At 39.8% G+C, this 24,468-nt stretch overlaps 1 protein-coding gene across 2 annotated transcripts in view; it reads left to right on the top strand.

Moving 5' to 3' along the window:
- ANO6 (anoctamin 6) overlaps positions 1 to 24,468 on the top strand; it is a 238,900-nt gene that overhangs the window by 160,465 nt on the left and 53,967 nt on the right. For both annotated transcript variants that reach the window (XM_043446905.1, XM_043446906.1), the window contains 5 exons: positions 3,916 to 3,981; positions 4,769 to 5,056; positions 5,277 to 5,390; positions 8,474 to 8,589; positions 15,658 to 15,792. In XM_043446905.1, the coding sequence (XP_043302840.1) occupies positions 3,916 to 3,981; positions 4,769 to 5,056; positions 5,277 to 5,390; positions 8,474 to 8,589; positions 15,658 to 15,792 (719 nt within the window). The remainder of the gene's footprint in view (positions 1 to 3,915; positions 3,982 to 4,768; positions 5,057 to 5,276; positions 5,391 to 8,473; positions 8,590 to 15,657; positions 15,793 to 24,468) is intronic.

Here is a 24,468-nt window from a genome sequence, read left to right on the forward strand (position 1 = left end):
CCCACTCTGGGTACCCTGGAGCTATTTGGTGCTAGCACATTCCAGAATTAAACTATATCTCTCCTTCTCTATCATGTCCTGTAATGCCTGTAAGTAAAAGTTCTTGGAGCACTGTGGGGGAGGGGGAGCTCAGGAAAGAGGCGCCTGGTTGCCTCAGTGCATTCCTCAGTCAATTCCCACAAAGCCGGTAGCCATCCACACACGGTTCACTCATCCCTTCTTTCATCAGGCATCTGTTACTTGTTTATTCCACTTTAGGCCCATTCTAAGTGCTAAGGATTTCAAGATTAAAAGACAGACATCCCTAGGGACAGGAATGGTAATCAAAGAGCAGCCAGACTTTCATATTCTTTAAGAAAGGAAACATTTAAGGTGTTTGTTTGCTGAATAAGAGCAATGAAGATAAAGGACTGAAAAGAAGAGAAGGTATTGCCAAAGCAAACTCAGGAAAAACAGGAAAAAGGTGTCATCTCCTGATACCCAGGAGAAAGGTGGTGTCCTCCTAAGAGAGGTGGCACGCACAGGACCTTTTGTGAGTGGCTGCATTTGTCTGAGGAAGGAGGCCACAGTACTTGAAGAGTCTGGAAGTGAAGTGTCAAATGCAAGGAGCACCTTCAGAGTTTGGAGCCACTCCCTAGTGGAGGAGGGGGGCCAGAAAGGAGACAGCTGTGCATCACAGTTTGCCTTTGATGGGAACTGTGGGATTTTATGAGACCAGTTAACACAGTTATGTGGTTTCTTATTACCATCACTTCATTGTTCACACACCCACTGAGCCATGGGAGAAGCTGCCCTTTTAACTGATTCTCCTAGCCTTCTAGAAATTGTATTGCTGGAGAAGACTCTTGAGAACCCCTTGGACTGCAAGGAGATCAAACCAGCCCATCCTAAAGGAAATCAGTCCTGAATATTCATTGGAAGGACTGATGCTGAAGCTCCAATACTTCAGCCACCTGATGGGAAGAGCTGACTCACTGGAAAAGACCCTGATGCTGGGAAAGATTGAGGGCAGGAGGAGAAGGGACGACAGAGGATGAGGTGGTTGGATGGTATCATTGACTCAATGGACATGAGTTGGAGCAAACTCTGGGAGATAGTGAAGAACAGGGAAGCCTGGAGTGCTGCAGTCCATGGGGTCGCAAAAGAGTCAGACACGACTGAGCGACTGAACAACAACCTAGTCATCTAACTAGAAGGACATTTGTTCAGAAGAGCTAAAAGCCTTGAGCCTGAGCTTTCACGTCCTAACTGAAATTATTGCTGCCTGACTCCTCAAGGAGACAGAAGACATTTGAATTCTGCTTATGACCTTCTAGTGGGACAAGCTGGGTTGCCATTTGTACAACCTCAGGTTGCGGCATCTCCCCAGAAAGAGAGGAAGTCAGAGCATCCAGTCTGCAGAGAACACCCCGCTTTACTGCACAGTGACTTCAGTTTTAGGCTAACAGGTTTTCCCTAGTTCACGGTGATTACTCTACTAGGATTCTTGCTGGCAAGTAGCAGAAATGAGCTCTAGTTTAAGCAGACGAAGAAACAAAGAGTCTATTGGTAAAGAATACTAGGGAGGTCACAGATTCATTGGCAGACTTGGAGAAACAAACCTGGAGACAGTGCAGCCAGAGGCGGTGCTCCAAATCCCATCTCACAGCTGGTCTGGGACAAAGCGCGGTTGCTCGCCAGGGTCCAGAACTGCCTCTGGTCACTTCTGACCAGCAGTGCTCCCCGAAAGCTCCTGCTGAGGCCTCTGCTGCTTCTGTCACCCACTCTCCTAGCCGCCCCCGGAGGGGTTCTGCTTGGCCTGACTTCTTTGCATCTCCAGCTTCTGGTTAGAGTCTTAAGTGGTCTGCTTAATAGCTTACTCACTTGCCAGTAGCTGAACTCATGGGAGACAAGGAATAGGTGTGTCTGTTTTTACCTGCTGTGGGGGACGTGGGCTCTGAAGGGAGTGGAAATGCTGAGTCATATAGAATGACGCCATATAGAATGACGGGTGTCCATTACCGTGCCTTAGACCCATGAATGAGTGTTCCAGGCCTTCTGTATTGGACAGAGTCCTAGATCCCTGGACGCTGAGTTTGTAGATCCTCTGCAGCAGACCATTTAAAATTCCTCTTTGAATCTTCATCACTTTGAAGAGTGCTCTCAGGAAATGTTTGTAGAACAAATTGATGTTTGTTGAGTATATTCTTTCAACAAACACATATTGGGCATGTACTCCTGCTGACTACTCTGTCAGATGTGGCTGGAAAGACCAGAAATGGTTTTACACAGTAGTAAAGAAAGACTCCATCTGGAGCAATGCTTGGGCTGCCATGCAGGAATTTAAGTATGAGGGTTCGAGTCTAAGGTGAAGAAATACTGCGTGGGTACCAAGCAGAGTGGGTCTGAACCACCTTCCCAGCTGAGGTGGGCAGATGGTGAATGAGGGGAAGAGAAGACTGAAAATCATAGCAGAGTGCATTGCAGAGATTGGGGGTGGAAGGCGGGCAGAGCGGGCAGCCGCCTGCTGGGAACAGTGGGAAAGCTGTACCTCCACACCCCCATCTCACCCCCTAGCTCTCATCTCTCTGGACTCTCCTAGGTAAGTTTGGCTTATATTTGTTTATAGCACTTGCTGTTTTTCTCTAAGTGACTCTTTTGTGCTCAGGTTGTAACAAACAGGTTATATTTGTAAAACTCTTAGAAGAGTGTCTGGCACAGTAAGTATTAATACTATATAACTTTATTAAATATGTGAAAATAAAAGCAATATTCTGTTTCTCATACTTCCACAAAATACATTAGGGATTCCACTGGCACTCGCATTAAGTCAAATGCCAGGTGGATTTTTTCACCTTGGACCCTTTTACATGCAGCATCCACTTTACATTTATTAGGTACTTTCTATGTTCTAGGCACTGTGCGTGGCGCAGTGGCCGAGCTCCCTCTCTGCCCATCCACAGTGGGCAAAGCATGACCCGGGCTCCGTGGGCACCGTGGCCTGACTGCCCAACCCACTAGATACAGAACACTGACTCAGTGATTCCTCTCTATCCTGTTAACTGCTGAAGTGAAAGACTGATTTTAGTGCAGCATTTTTAGTTGTCATCAGTGGGAGAATTGGTCTCATTCACCTCCTGTGATTACTCAAGATGGAAATTCTAGTTATATTTTATGTGGTTTCTTTTTTTTGTGGTTTTGTTTTTGTTTTTTCAGAAATATATTCTTCCTTTACTTCCTCTGTGTTTAACATCTTAGTTGAGATATGTTTCACCATGTGGTTCATATAAATGGCTCTGTAACATGGTCAGATATATTATCAGTTAATTCATTTTGTAGATTTAGGTGTTTGTTTTATAGCTTCACTAACATTTCAGTCTTACAAAGAGAAAAATTTCTTACATTTTACCAAAATTGTGTGTTGTTTTATTTAAATGGGTCAAGGCATGCAAAGATGTAATATATACATCCAAAACCAAACTATTTGAATGTATGATGTAGAAACAAAATTTTAATAATCTAGAATGTCAGATCTGGACTGTAAGTCTGGTATATTCCATGGGTGAGTGGGACTCCAAAAACTCCACTTGTGTACACAATCTCTCATAAGCCAAAAAATATCTTTGAAATTGTGCCAAAGCTGGAGACTTTTATGTACCTCAAGTGGCCAGAAACCTACAGGACAACTAAGGGTCCTCCAGAGTCCCAAGAGAAACCAGTTATTCTCCACCGCATTGCCTCTGAGGAGTCTAAACCCACACGTCACCAACAGACAGAGCACCTTCGTTGCTTCTGTGCTGTTTTGAGCAAATGTGTCTCTTCATTCAGTTCAAATTGGTTTGATTTTTTTTTTTTTTTATAAAAAAACATACAGCTCTTTTTTTTTTCCCCTTGGTAAAACTGAAGGCCTAACACATTTCCAATTTCTTTTGGCAGAGAAAAAGACAAGCATATGAATCTAACCTCATCTGTGATGGTCTGCAACTAGAAGCAACCAGATCCGTAAGTGTCAGACCCTTCCCAGCTGTCAGCTGACTGTTGCTCCTGGGAACTAGCGCGTCACTCGGAGTGCTGGAAAGGCATTTGAAACATGTAACCCCAGCCACGCCTTAGCTGCAGGCTGCAGTGGGAGTCAGTCAAAATCTGCATTATAGAATATATGTTTGTTGCTGATAAAAACCGTGGATCCTTTTTAATATCCAAAGAATGTAATAATAAATCTATGTATGAATGTATTTATTCAAGAACCTTGTTAAAGATTTTTATATAATACAAATGATAGTTTACCCCCCCAAAATTAGAAAATGTAAGAATAGTGGAATTGAAAATCATCTGTACTTTATCCATAAATAATCTTGTCCTTCTAAATATTTTCTTTTGCTCAAATATATACATTTTTCCCTTCCAAAAAAGAAATTATCATTTCACAGTTTTAAAGTTTGCTTTTCTCTCTTTATCATATAGTAAATGCAGTTCTATGTTAATAAATATAGTTCTTTTAAATCCTTTTTAATGATCACATAATGACATTGAACAGATATATAATAAATTAAACAGCCTTCTTCTCGGTTTAAGAAATTTTAAAACTTGTCATTACAATAACACTGCAATATAGTGTTTTTATGTTTAGTTACTAATTTGGACTAATAACACATTTGCTTTTCTTCATCTAAAATATTGGTGATTTTATGAAAGAACTATGCAACATAAGAATAATCTGTCTTAAATTTGTGGAAATATCAATAGTTGATTTGGTTTCCTGGTTTGTATGCTTATTCTTTCAATATAGCTTGTGGATGACAAGCTCGTATTTGTAAAAGTACATGCCCCATGGGAAGTGCTATGTACCTATGCAGAGATAATGCACATCAAACTGCCTCTGAAACCCAATGATCTGAAAACCCGGTCCTCAGCCTTTGATAATTTCAATTGGTTTACCAAACTCCTCCAAGTGGACGAAAGTATCATCAAGCCAGAGCAAGAGTTTTTCACTGCCCCCTTTGAGAAGAACCGCATGAATGACTTTTACATTCAAGATAGAGACACATTCTTCAATCCAGCCACCAGAAGCCGCATTGTAAGTCTAAACCCAATTTAGCTGCTGTCTTGGGGTGATTTAGAACCTACTGTTGAATAATTAGTGGTTTAATTTGGTTGGTTTGGTTTGGGTTTTAAAGTTGCCAAAAAAAAAGAAAGAAAGAAAAGTAATATACCTACAGATTTCTGTTAGGACAGTAAGCAATGATTGGCTAGTTACAATGTATAAACTACACACTGTATTTTGGAATCTTTTTTAGGTTTACTTCATTCTTTCTCGGATAATGTACCAAGTAAGGGACAATGTTAAAAAGTTTGGGATTAACAAACTCGTAAGCTCTGGAATCTACAAGGCAGCTTTCCCTCTCCATGATGTAAGTCAAATGGCAAAAATGAAATAAAATATCTAAAATGTGTTCTAGTGTTAGGGAAAGGCTAATCTTCTTGACCTTGTTTCTTCCTTGGTAAAATGAAGAGGACATATTGCAAGATTGTAAGCTCATTGAGGGCAGGAATCATGTTGTATTATTTACTGCTGAATCCCAGGCACAGGGAACACCACTTAATTAAGTGAATGAATGAATAGACCACATTTCCCAGAGTTAACATGTGGACCAATTAAGAGCATAGACTCAGACTCAGACACCTTTATAGCTGAAGGATCTTGTGAAAGTCGCTTAACCTCTCCACTCATCAATTTCCTTGTCAGTAAAATGGGGATTATAATAGTACCTATCTCAGTAGAGTTGTTATGAGGATCAGTTCATCCACATGGATGTTAGAACAGTTTTTGGCATATAATAAGTACTATGTATCTGTCAGCTGTTTTCATAATTACTGACAGATATTATTGTCAACCAGAAAAGTATTGGTTCTTTGTAAGAAAAATATACGTTAGACCATTTCATTTATCATTTTCTGTAATACAGGTAGGCATTTTCTCCTCTGAAAGAACCATTTTCAAACTGTGTCCTGGAATATCACAGGGCTTCTAAAAAGGCATCTGTCAGGGTTCTTGTCAGGATGGCAATACAGCAGAGTGTTGACATGTTTTAAGGACTGCGTACTGAGATGACAGCAACTCCTCAAATTCAAGAGCACTTCTCTAGCTGATAAGATCACTCATGAAATGAAAATTTTAAAATGTGATTGCTGTAGAACCTTAATGATTCTGTATAAATGCAAGGATATTTTACCTAAACTCCTTAAATAAATTCTGTCATTAAAATAAATAAAATCCTGTTTTATATTGCTCTGTTATTTGTTATATTCACTATCAGTTTATCTGGATCTCTAAGGCCAAAGAGTACATCATGAGTAATGCTGGACTAGATGAAGCACAAGCTGGAATCAAGGTTGCCGGGAGAAATATCAATAACCTCACATATGCCGATGACACCACCCTTATGGCAGAAAGTGAAGAAGAACTAAAGAACCTCTTGATGAAAGTGAAAGAGCAGAGTGAAAAAGTTGGCTTAAAATAAAGCTCAGCATTCAGAAAACTAAGATCATGGCATCTGGTCCCATCACTTCATAGCAAATAGATGGGAAAACAGTGGAAACAGTGGCAGACTTTATTTTGGGGGCTCCAAATCACTGCAGGTGGTGATTGCAGCCATGAAATTAAAAGACGCTTGCTCCTTGGAAGAAAAGCTATGACCAACCTAGATAGCATATTAAAAAGCAGAGACATTACTTTTCCAACGAAGGCCCATCTAGTCAAAGCTATGGTTTTCCCAGTAGTCATGTATGGATGTGAGAGTTGAACTATAAAGAAAGCTGAGAGCTAAAGAATTGATGCTTTTGAACTGTGGTGTTGGAGAAGACTCTTAAGGGTCCCTTGGACAGCAAGGAGATCCAGCCGGTCCATCCTAAAGGAAATCAGTCCTGAATATTCATTGGAAGGACTGATGCTGAAGCTGAAATTCCAATACTTTGGCCACCTCAGGCGAAGAACTGACTCATTTGAAAAGACCCTGATGCTGGGAAAGATTGAAGGCGGGAGGAGAAGGGGACGACAGAGGTTGAGATGGTTGGATGGCATCACCGACTCAATGGACATGAGTTTGAGTAAACTCTGGGAGTTGGTGATGGACAGGGAGGCTTGGCGTGCTGCAGTCCATGGGGTCACAAAGAGTCGGACATGACTGAGCGACTGAACTGAAAGGCCAAAGAAAGCAAAGACTGACTGATATTTGCTACTATGAAGTACATGTATTTGTGGATGAAGGCAATATTGAAATGTACTGTGTAAGATAATAAAACTAGGACAGTATGCATGCTCCTTGATACACATGCACAGAGAACCGGGAACTGGATGGGGAAGCAGATGCTGAGTTTTCTGGCTCAAAGACCCAACAGAGCAGTCCAACCTGACAGTCCATGTGTTTTATATTTGTGCACCAACAAGATTAGCTGTGAGCATGACATGAACTTGGGTACACTTGCAAATATCTGTCATGATTATTAGTATGGGATGTCAAAATTCTGTAGTATTCAGTGGACATCGGCCCATGCCCAGTTCTTTTCCACTAAAGCTTCCTGTAATTGCACTGGTCCCACGTCCAGCCTAAGGGATGATCTCATGAGGTATTTGGAAGGCAGGCAAGTAGAGGTCAGGACTCATGTTAAAGTTTTAATATTAATAATTTTCTGGTTGATAATAACATCTGTCAGTAGTTATTATATGCCAGGGACTTTGCACATTGCTGTGGATGAATTGATCATCTTAACAACTCTTTGAGGTGGGTAGTATTACTATCCCCATTTTATTGATGAGGAAATTGATGAATGGAGAGACTGACTGACTTTCACAAGGTCATCCAGCTAGCAAGTGGTGGAGCAGGTGATTCTGGTTCTAGTATGAGGGAAGGAAAGTGAGTCAGGTGGGAAGAAGAGGCATTGCATTTAAGCAGAGGCAGGAAGTTTGGTTTCTTGAATAAGCTAAATGTGTAACATCACATCAGGCTTTTTTGTTGTTTATATTCTGTATTTTCACAGAATAACTGCTGAATTGAGGGACAAGAAAGCATGGGTTTTAGAACTGACTCAGTCACTAACCAGCTGGTTGCTCTGGGTGTCTAAGGAGGGGGCTGGGCTGCCAGATATTCCTCCGCCATGAGAGTTTGGGAAGGTTTTCATTATTTAGAGCTGGTCCACTTATAGTACATTAAGTGTCCTCGGGGTTCTCACCAGGTACCTGCGGTGGTCCCTGGGATTGTAACATCAGAGCATTCCTTTCCACCCACATTCACAAATGGCCCTCCAGGCGTTGCTATTGAGTATTGGTATTGGTTGAGAATTACTAAGAACTACATGGTATTTCCACCCCTTCCAGCAAATGAGACCCCTTATTTACAAATGACTGTGAAGTGTCAGGGCCACATTGAGCCAGCAGAACATGCAAACGCAAACACATACCGATTGTGATGCTCGTTTCTTTGCTGCTGCTTCCCAGTGTAACTTCAGCAGCCCGTCGGAGGACCTCAGCTGCCCTAATGAGCGGTACCTTCTGTACAGGGAGTGGGCGCATCCCCGAAGCATATACAAAAAGCAGCCCTTGGATCTTATCAGGTGAGTTGCTGTAGTGAGCAGTCCAGTGGGAAGGACTCAGGGTTGCCCTTGTGGTTTCTAAGCATGACAGTCCTCTGAGAGTATTGCCAACCAGGGAAGCTCACTGCAGCTGTGAGTTTTGTTGCCCAGAATTTTTATTGGGGCCTCATTACTAGGCTGGAGAAGGCAATGGCAACCCACTCCAGTACTCTTGCCTGGAGAATCCCATGGATGGAAGAGCCTGGTAGGCTGCAGTCCATGGGGTCGCTAAGAGTCGGACACGACTGAGCGAATTCACTTTCACTTTTCACTTTCATGCATTGGAGAAGGAAATGTCAACCCACTCCAGTGTTCTTGCCTTGAGAATCCCAGGGACAGGGGAGCCTGGTGGGCTGCCGTCCATGGGGTCTCACAGAGTCGGACACGACTGAAGCAACTTAGCAGCAGCATTACTAGGCATGATTGATTGAGTCACTGCCCACATGGCTTGATCTCCAACCCCTTTTTCTCCCAGTGGGTCCTATAATATCACATGGTTCCAATCATGTGATTGGTCTTTCTGGCCTGGCCAGTCCACATCCTGGATCATCTCATTAACACAAACTATTTAAGGTCTACCGTGAATAACAAAGTCAATCATATCTTGGGAAATTCCAAGGCATATGAGGTTACCTCCCAGGAACTGGGACCAAAGACCCACCAAATTCTTCATTAAACAGGAGTAAATGTTAGATTTAGCTTAAATTGTATAATGGTGGTTTAGTTGCTAAATTGTGTCTGACTTGTGACCCCATGGACTGTAGGCTGCCAGGCTGCTCTGTCCATGAGATTTCCCAGGCAAGAATTCTGGAGTGGGTAGCCATTTCCTTCTCCAGGGGATCTTCGTGATCCAGAGATCGAACCTGAGTCTCCTACATTGCAGATGGATTCTTTACGAGTTGAGCCATGATAAGAGATGCCAGTTTTCACTGCTTTCCTGTATCTTCCTTTGGGTACCATTTCCAACAGCATGTGAACATAATATCCAGCATGCATCTTCTCAAAGCACCAGTGTCGGCTGCTCTCCAGAAACTTACGTTGTTTGGGCAAGGCTGTTGGAGAAAAATAGATCAAGAACAACTAAGCACATAAATAAGTAAACAAAGTTTCTGAGTGAAATGAAGAAAATGACACAGTGATGAGATGGAGAGGAATTGGGAAGTGGGGAGGAAAGTGAGTCAAGAAAGTTATCTTTGAGTAAGTGGCATGTAAGCTGAGATTTGTCTTGTGTAAAAAAGAAAAAAAAAAAAAGCCCAGTACTTTAAGGATCTGGGAAAAAGTCATATCAGGAAGAGAGGCCACTGGTATAGTGGCCTCAAGGCACAAAACCACTTGTTAAGCTTGAGGGAATAGTGAAAACCAGTGCTAAGAGGAAAGAGAAAGATGAGACACACAGTTAGAAAGGTATCAGGAACATGGAAAGGAGTGTGTAGACAAGTGCAGTGAAAAACTGCTGTAATATTTTAACCATTCGAGTAATTTTATCTCACTCACATTTTGCAAAGATACTGTGGAAACTAAGTGATGGGGGAGGCAGGAAACAGGGAAAGCCGGTAAGAGGCTCTTAGCACAAACCAGATGAGAGATCCTGGGGGCAAACATGGAATGTGTCTGGGGAGTCAGGTTGACAAGACAAGGTTATGGATTGGCTATGTGGGACGAGGAGAAGAGGAGGCGGGTCAAGGCAGCCCCTTGTGGGCCCAGAACCATGTGCCTGTTCTTCCTATGATGTCTCATGGCCTGTCCAGCTGAACTTGGGGAAAACCTCTTAACCTTAAAAGTGAGAATTTTAAAACACTGAAGAATTTTCATTTTGTTTTACATTTTATTAAGGGAAATGTTGGGCCCCCCAGGTGGTGCTAGTGGTAAAGATTACGCCTACCACTGCAGGAGACGAAAGAGATACGGGTTTGAACCCTGGGTCAGGAAGATCCCCAGGAGTAGGAAGTGGCAACCCGCTCCAATATTCTTGCCTGGAAATTTTCATAGACAGAGGAGCCTGGCAAACTGCAGTCCATGGGGCCACAAAGTCAGACATGACTGAGCACAAGGGAAATCTTAAACATATACAATAGTAGAGAGAATAAATAGTACAGCAAGTTTGCCTATGTCTGTCACCCATCTCCAAACATTATAAACTCATAGTCACCTTTGTTTCATCTTTTTCTCTTAACTCCTACTGGGTCATTTTGAAGAAAATTCCAAATAGCATAACATTTCATTAATAGAATGACAAGATCTCTTTTAAATACAACCAGAATACTCCTTTTGTTTAAAGTCGTAAAATAATCAGTATTCATGTTTTCCTGACTGTCATAAAAATACAGTTTTTAACAGTTTTTTGTTTGTAATCAGTATCCAAACAAGGTCCAGATGTTGCAAGTAACATCTCTCAAATAGCTTCTAATCTATAATTTTCCATTTTCTTTCTTGTTTTCCTTGTAATTGTTTCTCTGTTTTCTATCTGGCTGATTCATTTTCCCCTGTGGTGTTACTTGTTTCTCTGTCCTGTGTATTTGCTTTAGCAAAGTCATTTCATCCTGATCTAAAAGCTTGATCTGATTGAGATTGAACTTTGCACAGAACACTTGTGTGAGTTTCATAGAGTATAAGGTATATAATGTCCAGTTGTCTATCTTTTCTGTAATGATAGCAGCCATTAATGAATGTTGTCTAGATTCATCATTTCCTAAGGGATTTTATTTTATTTGGTCATTTGTTGTTGTTCAGTCATTAAGTTGTGTCCTACTCTTTCCAACCCCATGGACCTCAGCACTCCAGGCTACCCTATGCGCTATCTCCCAGAGTTTGCTCAGATTCATGTCCACCAAGTCGGTGATTCCAACCATCTCATCCTGTCGCCCCCTTCTCCTCCTGCCCTCAATCTTTCCCAGCATCAGAGTCTTTTCCAGTGAGTCGGCTCTTCACATCAGGTGGCCAAAGTACTAGAGTATGATTTCTTCCTTTATTTACTAGTTGGATTTGAATCATAAAGAGGCAGTTTCTCTCATTAACTCAGCTACCCTGTAGAATAAAATTTTGAAAAAGGATGTTTGTATACATGTCAGTATTTGAAGCTGATATTTACATGAGGGTTCTCTTCCATTATTTTCATTTTGTATTAAACCTATAGCATCTGTTGGCAGAGTGGTTGGTTTGATGGCTTTTTAATCATTCTTTATGGGTTTTTGTTTGGGGCCAGGGGTTCTATGAAGCAAACAATTTCCCCAAGATTTTAAGTATCGTTTGCTAAGGAAAATACATTTAACTATTCCCTGCCCCTGGTCCACCTGTCCCCTTTGTTGCTTCTGTAAACTTAAAAAAGAACTGTACATGAGCGTTGTGAATTAAGTTTTATTTGGGGCAAAATGAGCCCAGAGATAGCATCTCAGCTCTGAGAAACTGCTCCAGAGAGGCCAGGGGGGAGGTCAATACCTATGTGATTTTGATGAAGGGGGAATACATGCAATCAAGCACATATTTTTTTTGCAGAAGGTTTCTGCTAGTCATGAGGAACTGTCTTCACCATGAAGAATTTTAGTGCTTTTCTAGTTATGCAGAGATATAAGAATTGAGCTCATAAAATCAGCTTCTGAAAAGATTTAACTATCTGAAGACCTGTTCTGCCAGTTTTTCTTAGAGCACGGAGCGCCTCATTTCTGCTGCCTACCCTGAGCACCTTTCAGGGGCTGTTGAACATCAGCAGCTGCGTGATTTAATCCTTGTAGAGGTAGATGGCAGGTGCCAATGGCAAGTGTCAATTTGTAGTTGACGCTTCCCGTTAGTAACCCCTTGAGCACTCAGGATGTTACACCTTCCTTTCTGGTTCCCAGGGATTAGCAGAGGGAAAATGAACTCTTTCCCAAAAAGCAAGTCAAGCAAACTGGAAAGAACACCTAGAGGAAACAGACCTTGCACAGAAAAAAAAAAAAAAAAGCAAGTTTCCTATAACACTCGCTCAGAGTGCTAAGAGAATCCATGATATCCACAATACAAAAACAGGGTTCTAGTTTAAAGAAAAGTAAAGAAAGGATCATTCTGAGAGTAACATGTAGCTCTTAGGGATAAAAAGTGAGCAGAATAGGGGAAAAAAACCCAACAGTAGTATTAAAAAATGATGTTGAAGAAATTGTACCAAACATGGAGTCAAAATATAAAGACACAGGGAAAAAGATAAAAATTTAAAAATCAGTCCAGGATGTGCAATGAACAAATAATAGGATTGCTCAAAATAAGGCCTGAGAAAATGTAAGGAGGAAATGAGAGAAATATTTCAAGACAAGTATCTGAACTATTGAAGAACTGAGCACCCCGAGTCTCTGTGTGGACAGAGGATGCAGAGCACCCAGCTTGGAGAATGGACAGGGAGCCATCAAGTCACTGAAATGTGACCTCTCAAACAGTGGAGCAGACAGAAGGTCCTGCAAGCTTCCAGAAAGAAAATCAGGCTTCACACGAAGGAGCAAGACTCAGAATAGCTTTGCATTTCTCAACATCAATACTTCAAGGTACAAGAAAAGAGAGCAACAATTTCATATTGCCAAGGAAGGTGATTTTTTTTTTTTTAACTCACTGTCCCATATATGGCCAAATTCTTCATTCAGTGTGAGGAAATTTTCATAATTTAAATGTGCAAAGTAATGGAGGAAGTACAGAGGTACTCCACCCAGAAAGAGAAATACATGGGTTCAATAAATGGGGGTTCCCAATCTAAAAGAGGGGCATGGAGAGCCCAGGTAACAGCTCCGTGGCAGGACTACTAGCAAGTCATTCATCCAGGTGGCAGGAGACTGAAGAGTTTCATTCAAGGAGATGAAATTGATAGACTGACTCATGTGTTGGAAAGCAGTGAGAAAGTTACACCTGAAAGGAAAGTCTGGGGTTGAATTGTTGCTAAGTACACAGAAAACTAAACAGTGAACCACCAAGACAATTATTAACTCCAGAGAAAACAAAATATTGCTCAGAAAAGAAAAAGTAAGCATCGCAGATGACTTAATGCAGCTGTGAACAGTCTTTATGGGATCTTAATAATTAATGCAAAGCAAGGCTATTACTCTAACCAAAATTATACTGTAACTATGTCGAGAGGATGCAGGAAAGGAGGTATGGGTGTATAGATGAGACGGGGGTTGAAAGAGAGCTTAATTCTCGTCTTCCAGAGTAAAGCATCAGGAGGTGATGTGTAAAACTGAGAAGTCAATGAACTACACTACAAGTATATTATTTACAGAAGTGGAAGTAAATATTCCAAGACTCAGCTATAAGAAGTGAAAAGTGGTTACTTCTCGCCAGGAAATGGGAGCGGTTCTTGAGGGCTGCTTCTTTTCATACCTGGTGTTCTAGAACTGACTCTTTATTGACTGTATAGTTACAGCTTTGATTTTTGTTTTAAATCAAAGCTGAATTTTTAAAAATTGGTGTTAAGAATTGGGATGTTTGGGGCAGAGAAAGATAATGAGCAGAGGATATTACATTTGAAGGGATCCTCATTTTCCCCAGCCTTTCAACAAGAACCCAGGAGACAGGCTTTCTGTTTAGGATTCAAAAATTCTTTCTCAGCTTCTTGTCTAAGTAGTGTAACAAGGGTGCCTTGGGAAGTACTGAAAGCCGTGTCACTATAAATAACCAAGTAGAGTGACCAGCCCTCTTGCAGGGTGTTTTTACTATTGCGCAGTTGGAGTGGGCAACTTCTAGCATTCTTTCCAATTTTAACTGTGGCATTTCCAGGGCAGATGTTTGATAGGAATGTATTACAAAAAGCCTAACAGCCAAGAGTCCAAAATGTCTCAAACCCACTGCCAGGATTTTCTCTCCCAGACACCATCTCCTGAGCTGTCATTTGCCTGCCACCCATGAGCCAGACCACAAAGCCCCGGTCACATCGGAATGGACACACTGCATTTCTCCCAGCTCGTGATTCTGTCTCGGTCTCAGCCCTTCCTTTTCCCCATGGATGTGGCCCACGCCCAGGCCTCTGACCAGGGAGCTGGTCTCAGAACTACCCTGTGAGTGCTGGTCCCACTCAGGGATGTTCCTCTGTGAAGTCTTCCAGACTCCAGGCTGTTCTGAGAGCTCAGTCCCCACTGGGCTAAGCCCATCGAGCTCAGCTCAGTGTCAGACTGAGCCAGCAGGCTCCTAGAGGCCTCAGAGCCAAGTCCATCTACAGGTTGTACCAGTCTACAGGATGTACGGAACCAGGTTGTTCTGGCTCTGTACCGCTGAGCCAGAAGTGAAAAGTGAGTCAAGGAAAGGTATATGCCAGAGTTGCCAACAGCCTTCTTACTGCCTTGTCCTCACCCCTAAACCCTGTCTCTGTCTGTATTTGTCTCCCTTTCAGGAACAATCTGGCCCTGTTTCATGCCCTGCCTCTTTTTTATTTTGACTACCTGTTCTCTTCCATTTACTCCAGATTAATTTAAAAACATTGAAGAGTTTTTAAAACTTAGGAAAAATAGAAATGCTACATGCAAAGAATACGGGACAGTAGATTACTCAATCATATCCATCCTACCCTTTCCCATTCTCAAAAGGAGTTTTATAAATAGTTTGGTCAGAGAGATAGTCCACTCATAGTTATTATTATTATTGGCATTTTCTTATTAGTTGTGATTTTACATTGCATTTGCTCCAAGAAAGTTCTCAAAATAAAGCAAAAACAGGTAATTGAACAAATGGTTCATGTTCATTCGTTTCATAAATGTCAAGAATAATCTCTGGGGAAACTTACCATATCTGCCAGTCTTTATGAAGACTGATGATAATATCCTCTATCTGCTCCATATTTAGCAATTTCCCCTCTTTGTGTTATTCTAGTTTACTTTGCTGCAGCAGGTTAACCAGTGGTCAGTACTTCCATAATATGTAAACTACGTCTTATTTCATAGTAGAACTGGGGGCCTGCTATGAGAATGGATATGTTTTTAAATGTGCATTAAGTCAGAGGTTTAAGTTTAAAGCCCCCTTTATTTAGAATCAGAAATTAATATGAGGATGAAGCTGCAGACTGATCATATGTCTCCTCTGAAAATAACTTCTGTCTTCCTTCAGGAAATACTATGGAGAGAAGATCGGGATCTATTTTGCCTGGCTGGGCTATTACACTCAGATGCTTCTCCTGGCAGCCATCGTGGGAGTGGCTTGCTTTCTCTATGGATATTTTACTCAGGATAACTGTACATGGAGGTAACCTCTCTCTCTTGTTACCGTGCTGAAAAGCTGCTTAGACATCAAATTATTTCCCGGGTCTTAGACTGTTTTAGTAAAAGAAGACTCATTACAGAACACTTACTGCTTTGGATGATACGTCTCTTTTGTCATGAGCATAATAACTAAGTGAAATGGAAAAAAAAATTTTCTTAGATAATGCAGCCCAGCCTCTGACAAGACTGTTACCCTTAGGAAATACTCCAGTATTTTAAGGCAATACTTTGAAAAAGAAAGGGGGTTTGAAGAGAGGAATATCTTTGAACTTTTGGCCCCCTGAGGAATGCTTCATTCAGCCGTACAGATGTGAGCCTAGAGCAGCTCTGATTGCATCAGGGTTTCAATGGCAAAACTGGTAAAACCAATGTTTTTATGTTTTTTAGAAATTACTTTTTTTTTTCTTATAAATTTATTTGATTTACTGATTTTGGGCTGTACTGGGTCTTTGTTGCTGCATGTGGGCTTTCTCTAATTGTAGCAAGTGGAGGCAATTCTCTAGTTGCAGTGTGCAGGCTTCTCACTGCTTTGGCTTCTGTTGTCATGGAACACAGACTCTAGGGTGTGGAGGCTTCATTAGTTGTGGTACGGGCTTTGTTGCCCCTTGGCATGTGGAATCTCCCCTGACCAGGGATGCAACCCATGTCCCTTGCATTAGTGGGCAGATTCTTAACCACTGGACCACCAGGGAAGTCTATGACTTTGTAATATATATTGAGTATATATTATAAAACTCGAGTAAATGATACTTTTTGTTTGTTTTATTTAAAAAAAAAAAACACAGTGTTAAAGGGGTAAAAAAAGTAATAAAGAATGAGTTTGTGCTTGATGTTGAAATTAAAATACCAGCTACACTGTGTTTGGGAAATACTTGGGTGCCAAAACACTGAATTTCACCATGTCTGATCTGAAGTGTGTTACTAGTCCTTTGCTTTTGGTGATCTCAACCTCCAGAAGGGGTGCAACACTGAACCAGGCCTTTTCTCTTGTTCATCTGGCCTCTGTCCAGGTGTGACAGCCAGATCAGAATTTCTAGGCAACAGTGACAAGCTGATGACCAAATTTTTCTAGCCTGCAGCATATGAGCGTGACGCCAGAGGCAGGAAATGAACATGGCAGCTCTGATGTATAGGCGTAATTATCCATTCTATTTAACAAAGGATTCTGAGTGTTTGTGCCATTATGGCTGTTAGCTTGAAAGCTGCAGATGGTCCTTGAAGTACTTGCCTCTCTTCACTGAAAAAGAGTTTAGGGCTAAAGACTGAATGTTGATATTTTTTCCCTAATTTTGTCTTTGGCTTCTCCATTGTTTTGTATATTGTTCCAACCAAAAAAAAAAGGTATCTCAAAAATATGCTTTCAGAGTGAAAAAGTAGCATTTTTATATGGTTCTTGCATGGTGGTGGTTCTCATTATAATTTATTTTATAAAGTCACAATATAGTCACCCCACATACTTCCTATATGTGTTTACAGTTAATTTTATTACAAGTTGAGTAGATTCACAAGAATAGAAGGTAGATTTAAGATGTAAGGAAAAATGATCCATTACCCAGTTGAAGAAGAAAACATAACTGTTACCCAGGAAGTTCTTTGCTCAATTGCATCCCCTTACTTTCCACTTTGGAAATAATGACTATACTAAATTTTTATTTTTATCATACACTGTATATTCTTTTTCATATGTACTTATACCCCTATAAAATATAATCTTGTGTGCTTTTGAAAATATCTGTGCATACGTGGAAGATACTGTAGGTATTTCCTCTTCCATAAAAGGTCTATTTAAAGCTTATACACACTTGAAAATAACAACTTTATTGAGATATAATGCATATATCATAAAATACAGGCTTTGAAAGTATACAGTTTGTGGTTTGAAGTACTTCCACAAAGTTCTGTAATCCTCACCACTATCTAATTTTAGAACATTTTCATCACCCCATAAGGAACCAGTATCCTTTAGAAGTCACTCCCTAACGTCTATTTCCCTTGGCCACTGGCAATTACTAATCTACTTTCTGTCTCTACATATTTGCCTATCCCGGACATTTCATTATAAGTGAACCACACTGTGTGTGCAGTGTGTGGGGCCATCTTTGTCATCTTTTACTTAGCATGTTTTCAAGGGGGCTTCCCAGGTGGTGCTAGTGGTAAGGAACCCACCTGCCAGTGCTGGAGATGTAAGAGATGCAAGTCCCATCCCTGGGTCAGGAAGATCCTAGGAAGGAGGGCATGGCAACCCTCTCCAGTATTCTTGCCTGGAGCATCTCGTGAACAGAGGAGCCTGCCCGGCTACAGTTCATAGTGTCACAAAGAATTGGACACTACTGAAGCAGCTTAGCATGCCTGAACACAATGTTCTCAGGATTCCTTCATGGTATAGCATGGATCAGTACTCTATTCCTTTGTGTGGTCAAATAATATGCCATTATAGAGAAGGAAGTAGCAGCCCACTCCAGTATTCTTGCCTGGAAAACCCCATGGACAGAGGAGCCCGGCAGGCTGTAGTCCATGGGGGTCTCTAAGAGTCGGACACGACTGAGCGACTTCACTTTACTTTACTTCACTTCACTTTAATATGCCATTGTATGGATACACCACTTTGTCTAGACATCCATCAATTAACGTTTAAGTTGTTTCCATTCCTTAGCTATGATGAATAGCTATGAACAAATATGTACAAGTTTTGTGTGAATATATTTTTTTCAATTCTCTTGAGAATATATTAAAAAATGGAGTTGCTGGGATATATGATAACTCTAGATTTAACATTTTGAGGACCTGCCAAAGCATTTTTTTTTAAGTGACTGCACCATTTTACATTCCCAGTAGCTATGAATGAGTATTCTGATTTCTCCACATCTTCATCAACGCTTGTTATTGCTGAATTTTGAATAAATAAGCAAACAAGTAAATGTGTGTGTGTGTATCATTCTAATGGGTATGAAGTGGTATGTCATTGTTGGCTTAAATTTGTATTTCCCTAATTCCCCGTGATGTTGAGCATTTTTTCATGTGCTTATTTTGCCACTTGTATCTCTTACAAGTGGTCAGTATAGCTGTTGAGTTTTAAGTGTTCTTTAATATATTTTGTGATAAAAAAGTGAAAGTCGCATCTGACTCTTTGCGACCCCATGGACTATACAGTCCATGGAATTCTCCAGGCCAGAACACTGTAGTGGGTAGCCTTTCCCTTCTCCAGGGGATCTTCCCAACCCAGGGATCAAACCCAGGTCTCCTGCATTGCAGGTGGGTTCTTTACCAACTGAGCTACTGTGATAAAATCCCCTTATCAAATGTTTTCTTGCATTCCGTGGACTCTTTTTCGCTTTCTTGATGTTGTCCTTTGAAACACAAAAGCTTTTAACTTTAATGAAGTCCAGTTTACCTGAGATTTTTCTTCTGTTGTTTGTACTTTTACCGTAATATCTTAAAAAGCATTGGTAAGCCAAAGTCATGAAGATTTTCTCAGTGTTTATCTTCTAAAAGTTGTTTCTTTCTTTCTTTCTTTCTTTTCTTTTAGTTTTAGGTCTATGATTTCATTTTTGTAAACAGTATAAAATAAAGATTCACCTTTCTTTCTTGCCAGGTGTATATTCAAGTGTTCCAGCACCATTTTTGTGAACATAATCTTTCCCCACTAGCACCCTTGTCAAAAATTGTTATTGTCATTCAGATACTAAGTCATGTCTGACTCTTTGCAACCCCATGGACTGCAGCACACCAGGCTTCCTTGTCCTCCACTATCCCCCAGAGTTTGCTCAAACTCATGTCCATTGAATCAGTGATGTTGTCTAACTATCTCATCCTCTGCTTCCCTCTTCTCCTTTTGCCTTCAGTCTTTCCCAGCATCAGAGTCTTTTCTAATCAGTCAGCTATTCACATCAGGTGGCAAAGTATTAATTAGTAATTACTAGTACAAAGTATTAATAAAGTGCAAAAGTTTAATTGGCCATAAACTTAAGAGTTTATTAGGGACTGTCATCTCTTTTCTATCAATACATATGTCTGTCCTTCATGCAAGTCCCACACTATATTGATTATTATAACTTTTTAGTAAGTTCAAGATTGCTTTGATTTTTCTGGGTACCTTGCATTTCTATAATTTTAGAATCAGCTTTCTCATTTCTTCAAAAAAGCCAGAATTGCATTGACTCTTTAGGTCACTTTGAGAGATATTTCCATCTTAACAATATTAAAGCTTCTAATTCACCAACACACAATAGCTTTCCATTTATTTAGGTCATCTTTAATTTCTATCAGTATTTCGTGTTTTTCAGTATATATATTTCACATTTCTTTTCTCTAATTTAATCTTGTATTTTATTATTTTTGATGATACTGTAAATGAAATTATTTCCTTCATTTTATTTTTAGATTATTCATTACTGTATAGAAATATAATTACTTTTAATATATTGATTTGTCTTATAACCTCGATGAACTGGCTTATTAATTCTAGCAGACTTTTGGTAAATTTCTTTGGATTTTAATGTACAATATCATGTCATCTGGAATAGAAATGGTTTTCCTTATTTCTTTCTAATCTGGAGATTTTTAATTTATTTTCCTTATCTGGTTACCCTGACTGGAACCTCTAGTACAGTGTTGAACTTGCGAGGAATCTGTTCAGAGTTTCACCATTAAGTATAATCTTTGCTATGTGTGTTTTTTCCCCATAGGTGTTCTTTATCAAGCTGAGGACATTCTCTTCTATTCCTGGTTTTTATCCATTATTCTATCAGTAGGGCGTATATAAATTGGTTTTTGTTCATTGAACAATCCTTGCATTCCTGGATACATCCCGCTTGATTTGATTTACTGGATTTGATTTGCTAATATTTTGTTGAAGAGTTTTGCATTTATATTCATAAGAAATAATAGTCTGTAGTTTTTTTGTGATGCCTTTGTCTGGTTTCGGTATTGGTGTAATACTGGTTTCATAGAATAAATTGAGATGTGTTTCTACCTCTTTATTTTTAGAAGAATTTGTGAAGCATTGGTATCAGTTTTCTTTCAGTGACTGACAGAATTTACCAGTGAAGCTATATTGGCCTTGACATTTCTTTGATTATTAATTCAGTCTCTTAACCCATTGTAGATCTGTTCAGGTTTTCTATTTCTTCTTGAGTCAACTTCAGTCATTTATGTTTTTCTAGGAATTTATCCATTTCACCTAGATTATTCCATTACTGGCATATAATTATTGACAGTAATCCCTTATATTCCTTCTTTATTTTTGTAATGTCAGTAGTAATGTTCCTCTTTTCATTTCTGATTTTAGCAATTTAAATCTTCTTTCTTTTTTTCTTGAATAGTCTAGCTAAAAAGTTGTCAGTTTTATTGATATTTTCAAAGAACCAACTGTTGATTTTTCTCTGTTGCTTATCTATTCTCTATTCCATTTATTTCTGCCTTTTGTCTTTTGATTGGAATATTTAATTTATTTACATTAAAGTACTTTCTGATTAGGGCTTCCCCTGTGGCTCAGCTGGTAAAGAATCTGCCCACAATGTGGGAAACCCTGGGTTCGATCCCTGGGTCAGGAAGATCCCCTGGAGAAGGGAAGGGCTACCCACTCCAGTAGTCTAGCCTGGAGAATTCCACGGACTGTATAGTCCATGGGGTCGCAAAGAGTCGGACACAGCTGAGTGACTTTCACTTCATTTCACTTCACTTTCTGATTAAGTTGGAGTTACATTGGAGTTGCATCTGCCATTTTGCTACAGTAAGTCCCCTACATATGAACATTCATATTGTGAGCTTTCAAAGATGCAAGCGTGTATTTGCATATCCAGTCACGTAAGTTAGTTAGCATGTCTAGGATAGATTGTCACGTGCATTCATTGTCTAGAAGTGATGGTGCTTTTATACTTTACAGTACTGTATAGAGTATAGTAAGTACAGTATCTTTATCTATTGCTTACTTGATGCCAGCCCCTGTATGCCAGCTATTGTACTGTACTACCATAAGATTAAAAATGTTTTATTTTTGTGTTTGTTTTTTCTGTCTCATTTGTGTGAAAGTATTATAAACCTATTAAAATATAGTAATACATAGCTGATTGTGTTATTTGGGTACCTGCACTTTGTTGCACTTAGTATATATAAATATATATTATGTAAAAATGTATTTATATATATGATATATGTTTTTTAACCTATGTAGTTACCTCTGCCAGCGATCTTTAATTTTTCAAGTGTGTTTGACTTACTGTCGAGTGTACTTTCATTTAAGCCTGAAGGAATCTTCTTAGTATTTCTTGTAGGGCAGGTCTGCTAGAAAAGGAGTCTTTCAGATTTTATTTTTGTAGGAGTGTCATAACTTCTCTGTTTTTGAAGAATAATTTTGCAGCATATAGAACGCTTGGTTGACAATCTTTTCCTTTTCGGCATTTTGACAATATCATCCAACTGCCTTCTGGTTTCCATGGTTTCTGATTAGAAATCAACTGCTTATCTTACTGAAGAGTCTTTGTATATGTGGAATGATTTTTCTCATTCGACTATCAAAACTCTCTTTGTTCTTGACTTTTGATACACTGAGTCTGATGTGCTTATGTTTGGATTTCTCTGAGTTTATTCTACTTTGAGTCTGTTGAGCTTCTTAGATGTACAAATTAATGCTTTCATCAGATTTTGGAAGTTCTTCAGCCGTTATTTCTTCACATATTCTTTCTGCCTCTTTCTTTCTCTCATTCCTTCTGGCTCTCCTATTATGTGTATTTTTAATGGTGTCCCACTCATCTCTGAGGCTACATTCATTTTTTTTTCATTTCTTTATTCTTTGTGATTCTCAGACTAGATAATCTCAATAGACCTAATGTTAAGTTAGCTGACTTTTTCTTCATCCAGTTCATTCTGCAGAGGAACCTCTCTAGTGAATTTTTTGTTTTACTCATTATGTTTGTATCGCTAGGATTTCTAGTTGGTCTTCAAGTAATTTTTATCTGTTCATATTCTCTGTACAATGAGATGCTCACATACTTCATATCTTTAGGTATGATTTCTATTAGTTCTTTGAACATATGATTAATTGCTTATTTGTGTATTCATTTAGTATGTCCAGTGTCTGGACATCCTCAGGGAGTTTCTGTTGGCTTCTTTTTCACCCTGTGTCATGGCCAAACTTTTCTGTTTCTTTATGTATCTTGCAATTTTTTGTTGAAAACTGGGCATTTTAAATATTATAATGTTATAATGCCAATCAGAAAACCAGATTTTACTCCTCCTCAGAGCTTATTGTTGCTTCTGTGTTGTCATTGCTGCTGATGATAGTATTTATTTAGTTTCCTAAACAAATTCTGTAAAGTCTATATTCTTTATCATGCATGGCCATGAGATCTGTATACCAAAGCTTAGTTATCAGCTAATGATTGGACAGTGATTTCTTTAAATGCCTGGAATCAATCATTTTTTTGAGCCTTTGCCAGTGGCTCTCTGTTTGCATGTTGGGGAATGCCTTCAGCACTCCATCAGGCATTGGGGGCGCTTCCTTAGCCATTATTCCTTGCTTATACAGAACCTTAAGGTCAGAGTTGAGAGATGCAGGTTTTCTCAGGTCTTTCCTGGCCATATGCACTGTCTACAATTGTAGGTATTTGTTGGAGCTTTTTAACCCTTCACCTACTCCTAGAACATCTCATTATCCAGTTTTTCCTTCCAAGTTTTCTAATCGGCATCTTGTTAGCCTCTACTTTATCACTGCCTCAAGCAATTGTAATATAATGGAATTATTTAGTTCCTGGTAATTGCTTTCAACAGATACCCTGGGGATAGGGCTGTTTGTACAGTATGAGCTTGAGATAGGTCAAATAGTGACAGCTCTCTGGAAATGGGTAACTTCAAACCACTTCTGCCCCTCAGTAGCTTCTAGACTACCTTGTTCAAACCTCTGCACAATTGCACTCATCTCACATGCAAGCAAAAAAATGCTCAAAATTATCCCAGCCAGGCTTCAACAGTATAGGAACCATGAACTTCCAGATGTTCAAAGTGGATTTAGAAAAGGCAGAGGAACCAGAGATCAATCACCAACATCCACTGGATCATTGAAAAAGAAAGAGAGTTCCAGAAAAACATCTTCTTCTGCTTTATTGACTATGCCAAAGCCTTTGACTGTGTGGATCACAACAAGCTGTGGAAAATTCTTAAGGAGATGGGGATACCAGACCACCTGACCTACCTCCTGAGAAATTTGTATGCAGGTCAAGAAGCAACAGTTAGAACTGGACATTGAACAACAGACTGGTTCCAAATCAGTAAAGGAATATGTCAAGGCTGTATATTGTCAGCCTGCTTATTTAACTTATATGCAGAGTACATCATGAGAAATGCCAGGCTGGATGAAGCACAAGCTGGAATCAAGGTTGCCGGGAGAAATATCAATAACCTCAGATATGCAGATGACACCACCCTTATGGCAGAAAGCAAAGAAGAACTAAAGAGCCTCTTGATGAAAATAAAAAGAGGAGAGTGAAAAAGCTGGCTTAAAACTCAACATTCAAAAAAAGAAGATCATGGCATCCAGTCCCCTCTCTTCATGGCAAATAGATGGGGAAACAATGGAAACAGTGACAGACTTTATTTTCTTGGGCTCCAAAATCACTGCAGATCGTGAGTGCAACCATGAAATTAAAAGACATTTGCTCCTTGG

Source organism: Cervus canadensis, chromosome 25, assembly GCF_019320065.1.
Source record: "Cervus canadensis isolate Bull #8, Minnesota chromosome 25, ASM1932006v1, whole genome shotgun sequence".
Lineage (NCBI taxonomy): Eukaryota > Metazoa > Chordata > Mammalia > Artiodactyla > Cervidae > Cervus > Cervus canadensis.